At 51.5% G+C, this 15,961-nt stretch overlaps 4 protein-coding genes across 4 annotated transcripts; 3 read left to right on the top strand and 1 right to left on the bottom strand.

Annotated features, from left to right (window-relative positions):
- The first annotated feature begins 1,162 nt into the window (after nucleotides 1-1,162).
- LOC101783811 (UDP-glucuronate:xylan alpha-glucuronosyltransferase 1) lies at nucleotides 1,163-3,155 on the top strand. Its single transcript, XM_004972199.2, has one exon. The coding sequence runs from the start codon at nucleotides 1,163-1,165 to the stop codon at nucleotides 3,023-3,025; it is 1,863 nt and encodes a 620-aa protein (XP_004972256.1). The 3' UTR covers nucleotides 3,026-3,155.
- A 2,734-nt stretch (nucleotides 3,156-5,889) lies between these two features.
- Nucleotides 5,890-6,719, bottom strand: LOC101758813 (pectinesterase inhibitor 28-like). The gene has a single exon (XM_004970562.4). The coding sequence runs from the start codon at nucleotides 6,663-6,665 to the stop codon at nucleotides 6,054-6,056; it is 612 nt and encodes a 203-aa protein (XP_004970619.1). The 5' UTR covers nucleotides 6,666-6,719; the 3' UTR covers nucleotides 5,890-6,053.
- A 783-nt stretch (nucleotides 6,720-7,502) lies between these two features.
- Nucleotides 7,503-11,072, top strand: LOC101758401 (probable glucuronosyltransferase Os03g0107900). The gene is made up of 8 exons (XM_004970561.2): nucleotides 7,503-7,905; nucleotides 8,439-8,585; nucleotides 8,665-8,729; nucleotides 8,862-8,931; nucleotides 9,494-9,712; nucleotides 10,079-10,222; nucleotides 10,304-10,439; nucleotides 10,532-11,072. Exons 1-8 carry the CDS (start codon nucleotides 7,624-7,626, stop codon nucleotides 10,759-10,761), a joined length of 1,293 nt encoding a protein of 430 aa, XP_004970618.1. The 5' UTR covers nucleotides 7,503-7,623; the 3' UTR covers nucleotides 10,762-11,072.
- A 3,500-nt stretch (nucleotides 11,073-14,572) lies between these two features.
- LOC101757989 (WUSCHEL-related homeobox 9) lies at nucleotides 14,573-15,961 on the top strand. The gene is made up of 2 exons (XM_004970560.2): nucleotides 14,573-15,317; nucleotides 15,434-15,961. Exons 1-2 carry the CDS (start codon nucleotides 14,915-14,917, stop codon nucleotides 15,667-15,669), a joined length of 639 nt encoding a protein of 212 aa, XP_004970617.1. The 5' UTR covers nucleotides 14,573-14,914; the 3' UTR covers nucleotides 15,670-15,961.

Genomic DNA, 15,961 nt, shown 5'->3' with positions numbered 1-15,961 from the left:
CGGGCGACGGGCAGCGGCGGGCGGCGACGGGCGACGGGCAGGGCTCCGGCGGCGAGTGGGGCTCGGGAGAATAGAATGAAACGTTTTTTTGTGTAACCAGTGGCATTGGTGGGTAATTACCCACCAACTCCACGAGAAGGTTCGAAAGAGAGGTTTCTGGAGCAGCAAAAGAGGTGCTCCAAAACTCCACCTCCATTTGCACTACAGCTCCATGGAGTTGGCAACTCCATGAAGTTTTGGAGTTGGAGTGTTTGGCTGAATTTTTTGATGGAGTTGCTGGAGTTTAGGAGTGGAGCCGTGCCAAACAGGGCCTTAAAAACGAAAGTTTCCATTTTTTCCCTCTTAAAATAAAAAAGTTGTGGTAGCGGTAGGTGCCAACCTGAGCTTGATTTACCTTAAAACTCGGGGCCGCACAAATAACTAGTTGCCGTATGCAACCAAACAGATAGGGTCATTTTGATCGGACAAGGCGACGGATCAATCGATGGAACATCCATCATTAATTTTCCGCTGCCCGATATGATCGATCGATGAACTTAGCTAGCTCATCAGTATTAATTTTAAGATTTTTTTTACTAGTGTATGATTATTTGCGCTCCGTCCATCATTCGTAAAACAAATGGCTTCCTCTCATCTTTCAGAGAAGAGAGAGAATTTTCACTCCATGAGGATTCTCCAGATGGCGTCTGCTGCAGTTGTACTATACGTACAAGCTAACTAGGAACCAGCTGACCTAGCCAACGCGATCTATTTCAATTTCCTGTCTGTAGTCGTACAGTATAAAGCACGCGTTTTTTACGCAGTTAGTCAGCTATCTCCATATATTCTGTGTTTTGGAATACATCGTATAGGGTCAAAGGATATACGTGCAGCGTACCTGAAGGAAGGCCCTCTGCCTGCCTCGGCCTTCTTGGAGGGCATGCAGCTATAAGCTCCGACCAGCGATCGACAGGTAAGCAGCTAGTAGAGTACAAATTGTGCGATCAAATTAAGCATCTATACTGCATATCGATTTTGGTTTGGCTGCACTTCCTGCCTGCGCCCATTCTCGGTTCCGATCGATCGCTCCGTTGCTGTAGCATTTCTCATCACATCTCTCTAATTTCTTTCCTTGTGCGATTTCTCATCACTTGAGTGCTTCCTTCATCACCTGCGCAGAGACATGAACGGCGGCGTACGGAAGAAGAGTGGGATCTACAAGCTGCTGGTGATCTTTCTGTTCTTCGGGTGCGCCATCGTGGCGCTGCTCGTCCGCGGCAACGGCGGCTGCTGCGTCGTCGTCCAATTGGCAGTACTGCCACGGGCCATTCCAGTGTCCCTCGGGGATGCTCCTCCTGCTGCTAGAGTATCATCTTCTACGCCAAGTGGCGAGATCCCAACAACCTCTTCGGAAGCACCGTCATCATCACCTCATGATCGTCAGGAGTCAGAGGCAGTAGCAGCCTCCGAGGAGGGGGAGGTTTTCTCTGCTAGACCGTACGCGGCGGACAGCGAGTGGGACATCCAGTGGGAGAGCGTCGCCAGGAGCCTCTCGTCATCCAGCGGCAATGATGACACTGGCAGTGGCATCGTCAGAGTGGGCCTGCTCAACTTCAACTCGTCGGAGGTGGCGCGCTGGAGGAGCACGTTGCCGGCCGCCGACGTCCGGGCGGTGAGCCTGGCGCCTGCCGCGGACGCAGTCACCTGGGAAGCCCTCTACCCGAACTGGGTCGACGAGGACAGCAACAGAAGTAGCTGCCCCTCCCTCCCCGACCCCGATCCCGCGGTTCACGATTTCGATCTCGTCGCCGTCAAGCTCCCCTGCCGCCGCCAAGGCTGGTCCAGGGACGTGCGCAGGCTCCACCTCCAGCTCTCCGCCGCCAAGCTCGCCCTCCACGGCAGCAGCTCAAGTACTCCCAAGGCTGGTATGGTGTTGATCCTGAGCGAGCCCAAGTGCCTTCCACTACCCAATCTCTTCCCCTGCAAGCACCTCCTCTCGCGCCATGCGCACGCCTGGCTCTACAGCCCCGACGCCGCCTACCTCCGACACCGCCTCGACCTGCCCGTGGGCTCCTGCCAGCTCGCCGTCCCTTCTCTCCGGCCGCCGCCACCTGGACAACCAGGTGCGACGCCGCCCAGATCAAGCATCGGTAGGCAGGCCTACGTCACCGTGCTGCACTCGGCCGACGCCTACGTCTGCGGCGCCATTGCGCTGGCGCAGAGCATCCGGCAGTCGGGGTCCACGCGCGACCTGGTGGCCTTGGTGGACGCGGAGAACGTGGGGGCCGAGCACCGCGCCGCCCTCGCCACGGCGGGGTGGCAGGTGCGCCCGGCCCCGCGCATCCGTAACCCGCGCGCGGCGCGGGACACCTACAACGAGTGGAACTACAGCAAGTTCCGGCTGTGGCAGCTGACGCACTACGACAAGGTGGTGTTCCTGGACGCCGACCTGCTGGTGCTGCGCGACATGGACTTCCTGTTCGAGGAGGCGTCCGAGCTGAGCGCGACGGTGAACAGTGGCGTGCGCTTCAACTCGGGCGTGATGGTGCTGGAGCCGTGCAACTGCACCTTCGAGCTGCTCATGTCGGGCATCCACGACATCGACTCCTACAACGGCGGCGACCAGGGGTACCTGAACGAGGTGTTCACGTGGTGGCACCGCCTGCCGCGCCGCGCCAACTTCCTCAAGTACGTCTGGGCCGAGGAGGTCCGGACGGCGCAGGCGCGGGTGCTGAGCGCGGAGCCGGCGGAGGTGCATGCCGTGCACTACTTGGGCATCAAGCCGTGGCTGTGCTACCGCGACTACGACTGCAACTGGAACGTCCCGGCGCTGCGGCAGTTCGCGAGCGACGAGGCGCACGCTCGGTGGTGGGCGGTGCACGACCGGATCGAGCCCCCGGAGCTGAGGGACAGGTTCTGCGCGCTGGGCGAGAGCCAGGTGGCGATGCTGGAGCAGCACAGGAGGGACGCGGCGACGGTCAATGCCTCGGACGGCCACTGGAACCGCACCATCACCGATCCGCGGCGCCTCATCAAAGCCAATTAGCAGCACTAGTACAGTGTCGATGCTGTTCCTCATTGGGCCAGGGCGCCAGGCTGGGAGAGAGCAGGAGCTAGCATAGACAAAATATCGTTACAGAAATGGTATATACTTGATCTCCTTCGACTATTGTACGTATGAGTCCAGTTAATCTTCTTGAACTATGAATTAGTCTCCTTCATATCATGCTTGGATCACATGACTTGTAGCTAAGAGATACTACGGAAAATCCATTTTGCCCTTTCTTTTTCATGTGCGCGAAGGGTTAAGGTGAATGTGCCCTCTCATCATTTCTCAGAAGTTTGGGTCCTTTTGACTGCTTTTAGTCTAAAATAGGTGGGTTTGAAGGAAACATGGAGTAAATTTTAGTTCACCTTTTTATATAGTTCTGAGATCCAAACAAGACCTTACTGTAAGGTGTGTAGAACGAAGTTTGAGGATGAGTAATACTGGAACATTGGACTTGGCCTATATAGGAATTCTAAAAATTCTAAATAAATCTTAAAGCCCATGTATGACAAGAGAACGGTGGTGAGTGATGGAACTTTCAGCCCACCATGATACATGCTAGTTGAGGTGGAGAATGACCAACTTAATTAAGGAGGTTGTCTTCATCTTGCCAAAATACATGTGTGGCGAGAGTAAGGAAACACTACATATGTCAATATGTTCGCTTGTCTCCCAAAAAAGAATCTTAGTGCAGTAGCTTTAGAGGTAGCGCATTGCTTAGTCCGATCATCTCCAAGAGTGTCCAAAATATATTCCTAAAACTCGATTTTAGGAACTAATAGAAAAAATATTGCTTCAACAGTTGTCTAAACTGGTGCCTAATTTTTTAGCGCGTCCAATTCTAACATCAATTTGTACTATTTTTACACCCCACCCGCTCACTCCCAATAAAAAAAAAGACATTCGATGAGAGAAAAATGCCATTCTTTTTTCTTGGAGAAAAAAGTTACCGTTCCTTTTTTTCCGGAGTAGATGGGCAACGCCAGTAGGAAAAGAACCGTCAGTTTTTTTTTTCACGTGGAAAACCCAATACCGGGTCCACAGATTGTTTGATGTGGTGAAACTTAATGGGCTTGTTCGGCTGATGGTTTCTTCGTCTGAAAAATACCCATTCTGCTGTTTTGTGTGAGAGAAAAACATTGTTCCATGGTTGAAAAGTAGAGCTGATTCTGACCAATAAACTCAAGAGATCAAGTTGATTCAGTTTTTTTTGGATCTAGTTTTTTTTAAACCATTGGGTGATGAGTTTCTTTTTCCTCCCGATAATTTTTAGTAATGTCGAAAACTAGTTTTTGACACTCTTGGAGAAGCTTAGTATGGTTAATTACAAGTGATTTTTAGGGTGGTGGATCGCACAACGTACTCATTCGGGTTACTTTGAGCATGTTCTTGTATAAAATTGACACATAGAGTTGCTGCGAAGAAAAAAAACTTTGTCTAAACCTCTTCAGCTAGATACAAGTTCAAGGAAAAAACGACCCAGAGACGAAAAGAGATGCATGTTGCATGGAGGCGGCTCACGGAAGACGATATTCGCGTCCAAGCAGTAGAGACAAATTAAATTCAGCCAGTTGCTCGACCCGATCCGTCCAGCGAGCAACAGCCCGTGACTAGGGGTGAGTATTCGGGTTACCAGAAAATTTCGGGTCGGGTTTTTCGAGCTTTTACAAATTCGGGTTCTGCAACCTGAGGTTTGCCCGAGATAATTGAAACCCGACATTTCAGGTACCCGAAAATTCAGATTCGGGCTCGGATAATCCCGAATTGCCCGAACAATATGCATCTAGGCATCTTAGCAAGAATCCACGAGGAATTTCCAAAGCATCCATCGATTAACCATAACCGCAGAACAACAAGCTTACAAAACAAGGCCGTAAGACTTCACATTCATAGAAGAGGACAAAAAGGCATGCAAATTCGAGAGGAGAAGCAGATCATTATTAAAACCATATGCAGATCGACACTCATGTACAGGCATTCACTGATCTGAACAGAAGAAAAACTATCTTGCTTGCTGGTTGCGGAAGATTTGGACAGGAAGCTAACGTTGCTCCGGTGATGAGCACGAGCACCGAGCGACACTGATTCTCCCTTCTCTGGGCACGGTGGCGCAGCTATCGTCGGCTTCGGCGAGGGCGCATGGGTGAGACGGCTCGGCTCCCATTAGCTCTCGGTGCGGCCGTGCGAGCACGAGGGCGGCAGAGAAAGGGAAGCGCGTAGCTACATCCCCAGCGGAGAGCCGGAGAGTGAGATGGCATGTTTGCATTCATTGCTGGCCGCTTGTCTCGCCTGGCCTGGCAAGAAATCGGCAGGAGCTTGTCGTTTGGTTTGTTTACTACTTGCCTCGGTGCCTGTGATTTCAAGGTTTTACAACGCCAGGCGAGCCGAATTCGCTCTCTTGCGCGGGCAAGCCTAACTTTGCCTGGTAAATTGAGGCTAGTAGATGAGCAAGCGTACCAAACGTGCCCGCAGATGCACAGCAGCACGGGATAGAAGGGAGCTGTGCGGCTGGGGCTGGGGAGGGTGGGCTAGCAGGATAGGGTTGGGAAGCTAGGTGGGCCGTAAAGTATGAGTTGGGCTGAAGTGCAATATTATATGTGGGCTGTTGCAGATTATTAAGGTCTTTTTATTAGCTCGGGTTACTCGGGTTGTTCGGGTACCAGGAGTGCAAGCCTGAACTCCCCGAAGCAAATTCGGGTTATGGGACATGGAACCCGGAATAGGTTCGGGTTTCTTAAATTTCGGGCTTTTCAGGTTCGGGCTCGGGTTTTTCGGGTTCAGGGTTCGGGTATCGGGTTTTATGCCCACCGCCCCTGGGCCGTGGCCAACCTTTTCGTTCCATGGATTATTCGTGCCATGCATGACATGATGATCAATCATACATCATTGCATTGCTCGATTTTACAAGTACGCTCATCTCATGCATGAGCTTCATTCGACACAGGAAAGAGAGAGATCGATTGATCAGGGGATGGAGTAATATCTAACCCACCGACAAGTACCAAACATTCAGTCAGGTGGAGGATTACTCCTGCGTCTGCAACAGTGAGATGATGTCGAGGGAGATGGTGCAGAGGCGCCGCAGCGCCTCCTCTCTCTTAGCAAGCTCCGCCGGGTACGTCGTCCTGCTCGGGCGCTGCTGCCTTCGGAACAGCGTCCGGCACACCGCGGGGTACTCGGCTGCGGCGCTCACGTGCACGAAGGCGTAGTCGTAGTCCTGCTCCGCGAGGGAGGCCCGCGCCGCCAGGAGCGCGTCGCGCGCGGCCGCGTACTTGCGGGCGCAGGTGCGGAGGAGCGCGCGGTCCGCCTCGGGGGTGGCGGCAGCGTCGCTGGCGTTTCCGAGGAAGGAGGCGGTGCCGGAGGCATTGGCGGCGGCGGCGGAGACGGCGATGGCGCAGAGACCGGGGACGTCGGCGGTGGTGCTGGAGGGGTCGTCGGCGAGGGTGGCGATGCAGATGTCGTAGAAGCTAGTGGAGTTGCATGTTGACTGCACCAGGCGGGGTTGATGGCGTTCCTTGCTGCTGCTTCTTTGTTGTGGTGTTTCGAGGACGGGGACGATGGAGGAGTCGGAGAGGGGGAAGAGGATGCTCAGCTGGATGAGGAGCAAGACAAGCAAGAGGGAGTCCGCGGTAGCCATTGCCGCAGCCGTATGCCCGTTTCTCCACTCGATGACGGATGGCTGAGGCAGAGCCCAGGAGAAGATATACGCTTGTGTGCGTTCGCTCGCTCCGAGTCCGCGGATATGGACAAAATTCTGAAAAGGTCTTGGCTGCTCTACTTGGTTGTCTCTTGCTTCACGTGCAACCATCTCGATCGGATCTACATGCTCTTACGTTCTCTGGTATAAAATCGTGTTCGGATCCGAGGGCCAAAATTTAGCATTTGCTCGTGTAAATAGAAAGGCTAATGGACAGACTAAAGTTTAGCTATGTCTAAAAAAATATAAAAGTATTAGCCGGGAGAGATGAGCTAACGGTGCTAAAAAGGAACTAGTATCTTAGGAAAAGATCAAAATATCCCTAATTTCATGAAGAGGAAGCGAGAATAAAGTCAAAAGTGACGCTCTATCCATTAACTATATTTTTAAATAAATATGTGCTAAAGTTTAGCCTTAACCCATCTAAATATGACCTAAGCTCTTTAATAAATTTATCTAAATAATTATATGTTAAAATTTAGCCGGCTAAAATTTAGACTACCTAATAACCCATCCAAACATGCATGTCTAAGTTCTAGCATAATAAATTTACTACACACGAGGGCACTACTTTACTACGACACCGCCACGAGACCACAAGCAAGCAGCACCGAAGAGGCCCAAGTCCTGAAGCCCAGCCAGACAGTGCCGGCGGATTCGGACTACACGGCCGGGCCGTAATTGGAAGATGAAAGCTAGAAAAGGCCCATATGGCCCATATTTTATAACAAATTGCATATGATACGTACCATTATTTGGTGGGCCTAGGGACTTAGCTAGTCAGATTGCTGCAACAAGGCCCGCTTAACCAGCCTGCCTGCTGCTGCTCGCCGGCTGCGATCCCATCCGCTCTCGCTCCGTCTCCGGCTCCGGCGGCTCTCTGACGAGCTATCGGAGCATGCGGCACCAACACGCCTGCAGTCGGAGCCACCAGGTGGGCGCGCTCCTCCTCGTCGCTGCCACCTTCCTGCTCACCCGCCTTTTCGACCGCCTCCTCCTCGACACATCTTCTCCTTCCTCTTCCTCCTTCCCCCTAAACGCCGCCCGCCCCTCCTCTTCCCCCGACCTCCGCATCTACGTCTACTCCGAGGATGAGATCCAGGGCCTCCGCACCCTACTCCGCGGACGCGACGGCACCGTCGCCGCAGCCACCTGCCTCAAGGGTCAGTGGGGTACCCAGGTAAACCTCCAACCCCCACCTCCTTTCGTTTCTCCTCCACTCCACGTCCCATTTGTTACAGAGCACCGACACCGGTCTGGCCTGAGGAGGCACATCTACATCTCATCTAAACTACTACTATTTGTTAACGCGCAGCTAACTTGTTGCAATTGTTTATTCCTTACATTACAGTATATAGTTGCTGCCCCTGGACCTAGCTGTAAGCATTCTTCCTAATTCGACTCAGAGGGCTTGAACTATTAACCCTGCATAACATTAATCATACTGTTGCCTATCTAGGTCATCCAGTTCAATCAGTATTTCAAGCAATGCAGCACACAATTTGACAAAGTCCTGATTGAAAATTTTGTTACTGTAGGTCACACAACTTATATCAAATGTTCAGTTATTCATCTCATCAGAGTAGTATAGCAGAATCTACTAGTATGATCCTTTCTGTTGTTCATTTAGTTCGTGGTACTACATTCCCTGTCTCTTACACTCCACAGAAAACAAAACAATGACCCTCATGTCGATGGTTTTCCATCTTATAGGTCAAGATCCACCAGCTTCTTCTAAAGTCAAGATTCAGAACATTCAACAAGGATCAAGCAAATCTTTTCTTTGTTCCGAGTTATGTCAAGTGTGTTCGCATGACAGGGGCACTCAATGACAAGGAAATCAATCAGACCTATGTCAAGGTAAAACCCCCAAACAATTTTCCTGGATCATGTGCGTTTGAAAGCAAATTTCTTACTGCTCCACCTTCATTTGCTGCAGGTTCTGAGTCAGATGCCATATTTCCGTAGATCAAGTGGGCGTGACCACATTTTTGTTTTCCCAAGGTACCATCTTTTAACTAGTGTTTGATAACCTGGGAGCAACAAATAATCATTTTTTTCATTTTTGCTGAAGCAATATATGTTTGGGGGACTTCTTTTTACCTGAGAAGACTATGCCTTTTCTGTGATATGTAGTGGTGCTGGAGCTCATCTATTTCGCTCATGGGCAACATTTCTGAATCGATCTATTATCCTTACTCCAGAGGTATGAGCTGTTTGTGGTGCTATTCACATTTTCCTAATTCTTTTTCATGGAAAGAAAGGAGCTGTAGTGTTTAAATTATCCAGATGACTCTAGGGCTGTTTCTGCTGTCTATTTAAGAAGTCTTTTCTATAACATTGTTATAATAAGGTTTCCTAACTCCTGATTCATAGTGCTACAACGACGTCATGATATCTCAAATCTCATGGTTATTACTCTTAGCGGCCAAAGCTCCAAGATCACACCCTGACTTGCTAGTACAATTAAATTGTACTTAAGTGTGGTAAAAAATGTAGGCCTGCTTTTTGCGATTGTCTTCCATTAGCACATCTCATGTATGCATACAGATTATATTTTCTCTTGCATAAGATATCGATGGTTTCCCGATGGTAACTTAGATGGTGGTTGTTATTTGTTACACCTTATCTAAATAAAACGAAATTCATGAGGTATCTGCAATTTGTTTGCAAGTGAGTTTGAAAAAGGTCAGAGAATTAACTTGGTTCATGAATGTTGTTCTATCCTATGCAAGCTACTTAGAATGGCCATGTGTTACATTTGCCAGGGTGACCGTACAGACAAACGAGGCACAAGTGCATTTAATACATGGAAAGATATTATTATACCTGGTAATGTTGATGACTCTATGGTGAAGTCTGATGCTCGTGCTGTACAACCAATTCCGTTGACGAAAAGGAAGTACTTAGCCAACTTCCTTGGACGCGCCCAGGGGAAAGCAGGGCGCCTTCAACTGGTGAAGCTTGCAAAGCAGTATCCTGACAAGGTTGTCTTCAGTTTGATTTCCAGAATCACTTTAATATGGTAATACAATAAAATTAAATAGTCATTATTGTAAATTTTGATCATTTCATTCAGTATTAGCGGATGAAAAGTGGTAATTCAAGGTTTGACCTTAATTCATTTTTTTTGTAGCAATGTAACATCATGTTTCTCTGTTAAAAAAATTATGTATAGGCACATTGCCATACATGGAAGTAGGAATTAAGCATCCATGTTTTAGTTATCTACCTCAACTACATGATTGCACTATATTTCACTTTCTAGGTTGCCTTTTCTCTTATTATTAAGTGCTTTGGACACTCTTTTTTTTTTAAACTCCGACTGTCTGTAACATTGGTTTTGTGAACAGCTGGAATCTCCAGAACTGAAGTTGTCTGGCCCTAACAAATTGGGAAGGCTCGATTACTTCAAGCACCTGAGGAATGCAAAGTTCTGTTTGGCTCCTCGTGGCGAATCGTCATGGACACTTCGATTCTATGAGTCCTTTTTTGTGGTGAGCTCTCCTCTTCTCCTACTGCTAAAAGACGATTTTATGTTGAATGGCAAATCATAAGCTTGTGAATGTCGATGATAGGAATGTGTGCCAGTAATTTTGTCAGATGAAGCTGAGCTTCCTTTCCAGAATGTGATCGACTACAGAGAAATCTCGATTAAGTGGCCGTCGTCTAGGATTGGGCCTGAACTACTTGAGTACCTTGAATCAATACCAGGTATTGCATGGTACTCAGTTTGTGCTAGACGCTATAGTCATACATTAAGGCTGGGCTGGATCAAAGGAAGTTGACGTCTCTTGCTGTTGCAGATGAAAGGGTAGAGGAAATGATTGGTCATGGGCGTGACATGAGATGCTTGTGGGTGTATGCAGCGGATTCGGAGCCTTGCTCTGCCATGAGCGGTATCCTGTCAGAGCTACAGAGGAAGGTGCGACGGTTCCATCAATCGCCAGAGACGTTCTGGCTGCACAACAGGTCGATTGTGAACAGAGATCTGGTTGAGTTCCACAGCTGGAGGACGCCCGTTCCATTGCCATGACCCATAAATTCTGATTGAAACTAGTCGGCAGCTGTTCTGTATCTTTCTTTTTGAAAAGCAGCTGTTCTGTATCATGTAGACCTTTTGGAATGAGACGCTGTTGTTGTCGTTCTGCTAATCTTGAGAAGAAACACGCATACCTTACCTTAAGGATTAACACTATAGAAGAAGTTTACTGTTTTTTCATTTCATTGTATCGAGGGCACCTGTCTTCACTCGAGCCAACAAATTAGATGTGATTAGTCTTTGGCTATTATTACTACTGTTAGTAAGGGTTATTGAAAATATAGTGATTTGAGAATATTTTTTAACCTCGAATCTTCGAATACCATTTTTGTGACAAGCATTAATACTTCTGTGAGTTTTAAAAGTTTGGTTGTATACGTACTTTCAGAAGTCCTCCATTTAAGAACAGAACGATCGAGCACCATGTCTGTGCGGTCCTGCCGATCGTGGTTTTGTCTTGGTCCTTCAGAACTAGCTCGTTGGAAGCGGCGACGATGCCGATCGCTATCCGTTTGGCCACCCTGCATTGGGAATTACCGGCGCTCGCGGTCAGAGACAACCGTCCAAACCGAGCCGTGCCAAGCCATCTTCTGAAGTCAAAGGGGGCGTCCCGTGTCGGTCGCCCAACCCCATGGCCGTGCGCAACTCCTGATTTGGTTTCCCAAAATTGTTGGTCACCGGAGCTCAGAAAATTAGGGCGTCCAGTTGATCGATCCGGAGGTGGGCGTGCAGGGTCCGGGGCCGGTGGCCTGGCATCGAGATCAGCGGTGGATTTTGCGGAGGACAAGGGGGAACGGACATGGAGACGCAGTTGCAAGGCCTGACCGACGGAGTGCGAGAAGGCTCTCCCTCCCTCAAATGGTTAGACCAAAGCCCAGGTTGCTGTGCGCGCGAGGATAAAAGAATCGCCGGCGATCAAAGTGAGGAGGCCGAATCTGTTTTCGACGAACACGTCAGGACAACAGGTCTTCCGCCACGCACATCTACAACACTACTGCTCCTAGTTACTCTACTTGTTTATCATTGACTCTATATTGACCATGTTCATCCACTCTGACTGTATATTGACAGTAAACTTGACTGCTGTCAGGTTATGCATGCAGTACGTGCATAGTATTTCAGAATTCAGAGGAGTTCAGTACGCATGCGAAATCTATGTTTGCTCATCAATTTGGTGAGGAATAGACATGCTTATTATTGCCCCCACATGCATGGATCTTGTTATCATCTTTCAGGGTATCCACATGAGGCTCCTATAATGATTCATACTACTACTACGTCCAAGCATTTCAATTGAGCTCCACAAATTCCAATTTGCTTTTACTTTTGAGGAATGATGCTGTGTCGGGGACAAAGCAGTTCTAGCTAATCAAGCAGAGTCACCCCCCTCGCAACGTAGGATACCGACCAAATACGCCATAACAAAATCATCATCATCCAAAGCCACGATAATTATCCCCCCAAAACAGCTTTACCCGGAGGAGCCGGCCCGTGCTCGCGTGCACGGGCACGACCACCCTTCAACACACGCACACCTGTGCATGATAAAAAGGGATCTCGCCATGCATGCACGTCAATCACTTTTCGGCACGAAAAGACGCACACGTAGATGACTCGGCGATCAGGATCGTCGGAGGAGGAACCAATCAATCATGGCCGTGCCCGTCGCGTCCGCGCACAATCCGATCCGACGACCCAATCCATTCGTCACGCGAGAGAGAGAGAGTTAACTAATCCCGGCCGGCACGTTAGCAATCACGACGTATCTGGAGCTGGACCACGCTGAGGCCGGGGCCGGGGGCCGATCCGGCTAACTAGCTGAAGGATCGCGTGCAGTGTGGGGGTGGGGCGCGCCGATCGTACGCGACGCGCGACCCGGACGTCCGTCCGCGCGCGCCCTGTTCGTTCGTTCCTCGGGAATTGGCTCCCACGCAGCACGGATTTTCCGTGCACGGCGCGCTCGGGAACGCCCAAAGGCCGTAAAGCCGGCACGGCCGGCGCCGCGACCGACGCCCGCGACTGGGCTGCATGCCGATGCCGATGCCGAGCGGCTAGCGCAGGGCAGGGCGACGCGGCCGGGACGGGGCACACCGGTGGTGCGGGCGCCATTATTCAAAGGGCACGGCGGCTTCACCCCCCGGGCCGTGGCAACCCGGGCTTAAAAAACTTGGCAAAGCAAAAGGAATGGGGTGGTGCTGCCGCCGCTTTCCGGAGCGGCCGCTCGCGATCTCATTCCGACTGCCCGCCCCTGCCGCGGCCGGCGAGTGTGGCCCTATCATTGGTATCTGCCGAGCGACGCCCCAAAAGCGTGACACCCGCCTCAGCTTTTCAGGAGCCCGGCCAGGTCGTCGAAAAGCTTCGTGTTCTCCGCGGACTTAACGGGTGTGTGACTGTGTGAGTGGGAGTGACTGTGACTGACCCAAGCCAAGCTGCTACGCTCTAGAGCACTCCGAACAAGCCGGATCACGAGCGGCGAGTGACGAGAGCGCTGCCCGCTGGCCTCGTTTGTCTGCTGAGAGGACGCCTTTGCCCCGCTTAGGCGCGTACGGTCGTGTCCCCTGCTTGGAACGTGACTGTCGATCTTTTCCGAGCTGGCGCGCTGCTGAGAGTTTGTGCGAGCGACGCTAGCGGACGACAGGAACACTCGGCCTGATCGAGCGGGAGCGTCATGCTCGTACGGCCCCCTGCGTCTCGCGTTAACTCTTATGCAGGGTGGCGGTGATGATTGGGCGTGTACCATTGGCGCGTACGCTCCCGCGACTGTCTCCGTGTGAACAAAAGCGGGTGCAGGTCGCTAGCGGGAGGAGGCAGGCCGCAGCTACCACTCACATGAGCAACAGTGAACTGACTACAGGAACGAGTGAGAACAGGATCGGCAGACATGAGTGGGTAGCTGGATCGGATTGATCGGCGCTGGTTGACAGAGCGCAAGAGGCCACGCGACATGTTACCCGCCCCTGACATCTCTTTTGAATTCCATGCATATGCATGATCTTATCACACTAATTTTGGCAAGCACTGACAAGTTTGACCCCGAGTCCCCGACGCATGGAGGAGGAGATCGAACACCTCCACACACCAACCAATAATTAACTCGCGTGCAAATAGGAACCCATTGCACAAGTGATAAACAAGACAGGTGATTTAAAAAAAATTCCTGGGAAAACTGGCATGCGTCTTGGCAGTAGGTGCAGTTTGCAGCGAGAGAGATGCAGGTCTGTCTTGTTGCCGCTTAACTTGTTCAGACGAACGAGAAACCACTCAAGAGATGTTAGCACGCCGCGCCGGCCGTTTATTCAAAGCGCGACGCGAGCGCTGGACCGGCCGGCTGAGCGAACTCCGAAACCAGAGGTTGCTGAATGCTGATTGCCCGTGCGCCGTGAGCGACGGGTCCTCGCCGCGCGCGATTCTCTTGCGCTAGGTCGCGACCCATGCAAGGAGCCAGAGATCTCCATGGGAGGCCGCGCACCCCAAATCAGCACCCGCCACGGCGGCATTAGAATACTCATGGACTCGGCAACACACAACACAGGGCCTCATTCTAAGACATGGTGCTACGCGACAGGACGGCACTTAGATTTGCATGCAGCGCGCGACCAAGGCCGCATTATCAATAGCGCTTAAGGATGTCGGGCGCGGGTCACGAGAGAAATAGCGAGCGAGAGAGAGAGCGTTTTTGCAAAACAGTGGCAGCTTTTGCGCATGTCTCCCTCTTCCTCTCTGCTCTCAGGGTTCGAGGAAAGAAAACAAATGGAAAGCACCGAGACCTTCGAATCCGCTACTGCCACTGCCACTGCCACGACCGCGGCCTCGGCGCCCTGCCCCCGCCCCGGTTAATTATATAAGTGCCCCCTCTGCGCATCTATAGATTTCAGCATTGCCTCTGACCGGAAGAAGATCCCGGAAGCAACCAAATCAGAAGCAGAAGCTTATTAGCTAGTAGTAAGTAGTTTGCACTAGCACGCAGCTGCGTGTTGTGCTGTGTTGTGTCGATCCAGTTCTTGATCGATCTCTCACAACCTCTGCGTAGCTCATCGGTTAATAAATCCATCTGGGATTATCGTAGATAAGACATATAGCAAGGAGTGCATACTATACATATTGGTAGCAGCAGCTAGTAGCTGCTAGTGATCGAGCGGTCTCGGTCATGGAGGCGCTGAGCGGGCGGGTAGGGGTGAAGTGCGGGCGGTGGAACCCTACGGCGGAGCAGGTGAAGGTCCTGACGGAGCTCTTCCGCGCGGGGCTGCGGACGCCCAGCACGGAGCAGATCCAGCGCATCTCCACCCACCTCAGCGCCTTCGGCAAGGTGGAGAGCAAGAACGTCTTCTACTGGTTCCAGAACCACAAGGCCCGAGAGCGCCACCACCACAAGAAGCGCCGCCGCGGCGCCTCATCCCCTGACAGCGGCAGCGGCAGCGGCAGCAACGAGGAAGACGCCGTCGGGCGCGCCGCCTCCCACGAGGCGGTCGTCGAACCCGACCTCGTGCTGCAGCCGCCGGAGAGCAAGCGGGAAGCCAGGAGCTACAGCCACCATCACCGGCTCCTGACATGTAAGCATCATATCATGCTCACCGTGTTACAACTTACAACTTACTAGTCGTATGCATTGCCACATTGGCTGGCCCTGAGATCATGAGCTCATCCGCCGGGTGTTGACGACATGCAGGCTACGTGAGGGACGTGGTGGAGCAGCAGGCGGCCGAGGCGCTGTGGGAGCGGCCGACGAGGGAGGTGGAGACGTTGGAGCTCTTCCCCCTCAAGTCCTACGTCGACCTCGAGGCGGAGAAGGTCCGATACGTCAGGAGCAGCGCCAGCGAGCAGTGCAGGGAGTTCTCCTTCTTCGACGTCGCCGCCGGCCGGGATCCGCCGCTGGAGCTCAGGCTCTGCAGCTTCGGCCCCTAGACCGGCGGGCGCATGCACGTAGTGTGTTGGGCCTTGTCGCGCGCGCGCATCATTGTGTAGTCCTTGATTCTAGCTACCGACATGAAAAGGTGTAGGAGTTGAGATACAGCATAATTTGTACGCTCTACCGACGTGTTGCATGGAGAGGATCTGGGAGGATCAGGGAAAGAGCACGCCGATGAAATTTCAGTTTGCCTTTCCTTGATCTTTTCATCATGAGATTGGGATGTACTACTACTTCTTTTCGTTCTTTTCTGCTGCCTATGCATGGCATACTAAAATTAACCCTGTT

Source organism: Setaria italica, chromosome V (assembly GCF_000263155.2).
Source record: "Setaria italica strain Yugu1 chromosome V, Setaria_italica_v2.0, whole genome shotgun sequence".
In the NCBI taxonomy this organism is placed as follows: Eukaryota; Viridiplantae; Streptophyta; class Magnoliopsida; order Poales; family Poaceae; genus Setaria; species Setaria italica.
This window is presented reverse-complemented; position numbering and strand designations above follow the sequence as displayed.

What these genes read in the sequence shown, in the direction of transcription:
- LOC101783811 (XM_004972199.2), top strand. Translation starts at nt 1,163, where the DNA reads ATGAACGGCGGCGTACGGAAGAAGAGTGGGATCTACAAGCTGCTGGTG.
- LOC101758813 (XM_004970562.4), bottom strand. Translation starts at nt 6,665, where the DNA reads ATGGCTACCGCGGACTCCCTCTTGCTTGTCTTGCTCCTCATCCAGCTG.
- LOC101758401 (XM_004970561.2), top strand. Translation starts at nt 7,624, where the DNA reads ATGCGGCACCAACACGCCTGCAGTCGGAGCCACCAGGTGGGCGCGCTC. An exon ending in CTATTATCCTTACTCCAGAG is followed by an intron (nt 8,932 to 9,493) that starts GTATGAGCTGTT and finishes TACATTTGCCAG; the next exon opens with GGTGACCGTACAGACAAACG. An exon ending in GTACCTTGAATCAATACCAG is followed by an intron (nt 10,440 to 10,531) that starts GTATTGCATGGT and finishes TTGCTGTTGCAG; the next exon opens with ATGAAAGGGTAGAGGAAATG.
- LOC101757989 (XM_004970560.2), top strand. Translation starts at nt 14,915, where the DNA reads ATGGAGGCGCTGAGCGGGCGGGTAGGGGTGAAGTGCGGGCGGTGGAAC. An exon ending in CCATCACCGGCTCCTGACAT is followed by an intron (nt 15,318 to 15,433) that starts GTAAGCATCATA and finishes GACGACATGCAG; the next exon opens with GCTACGTGAGGGACGTGGTG.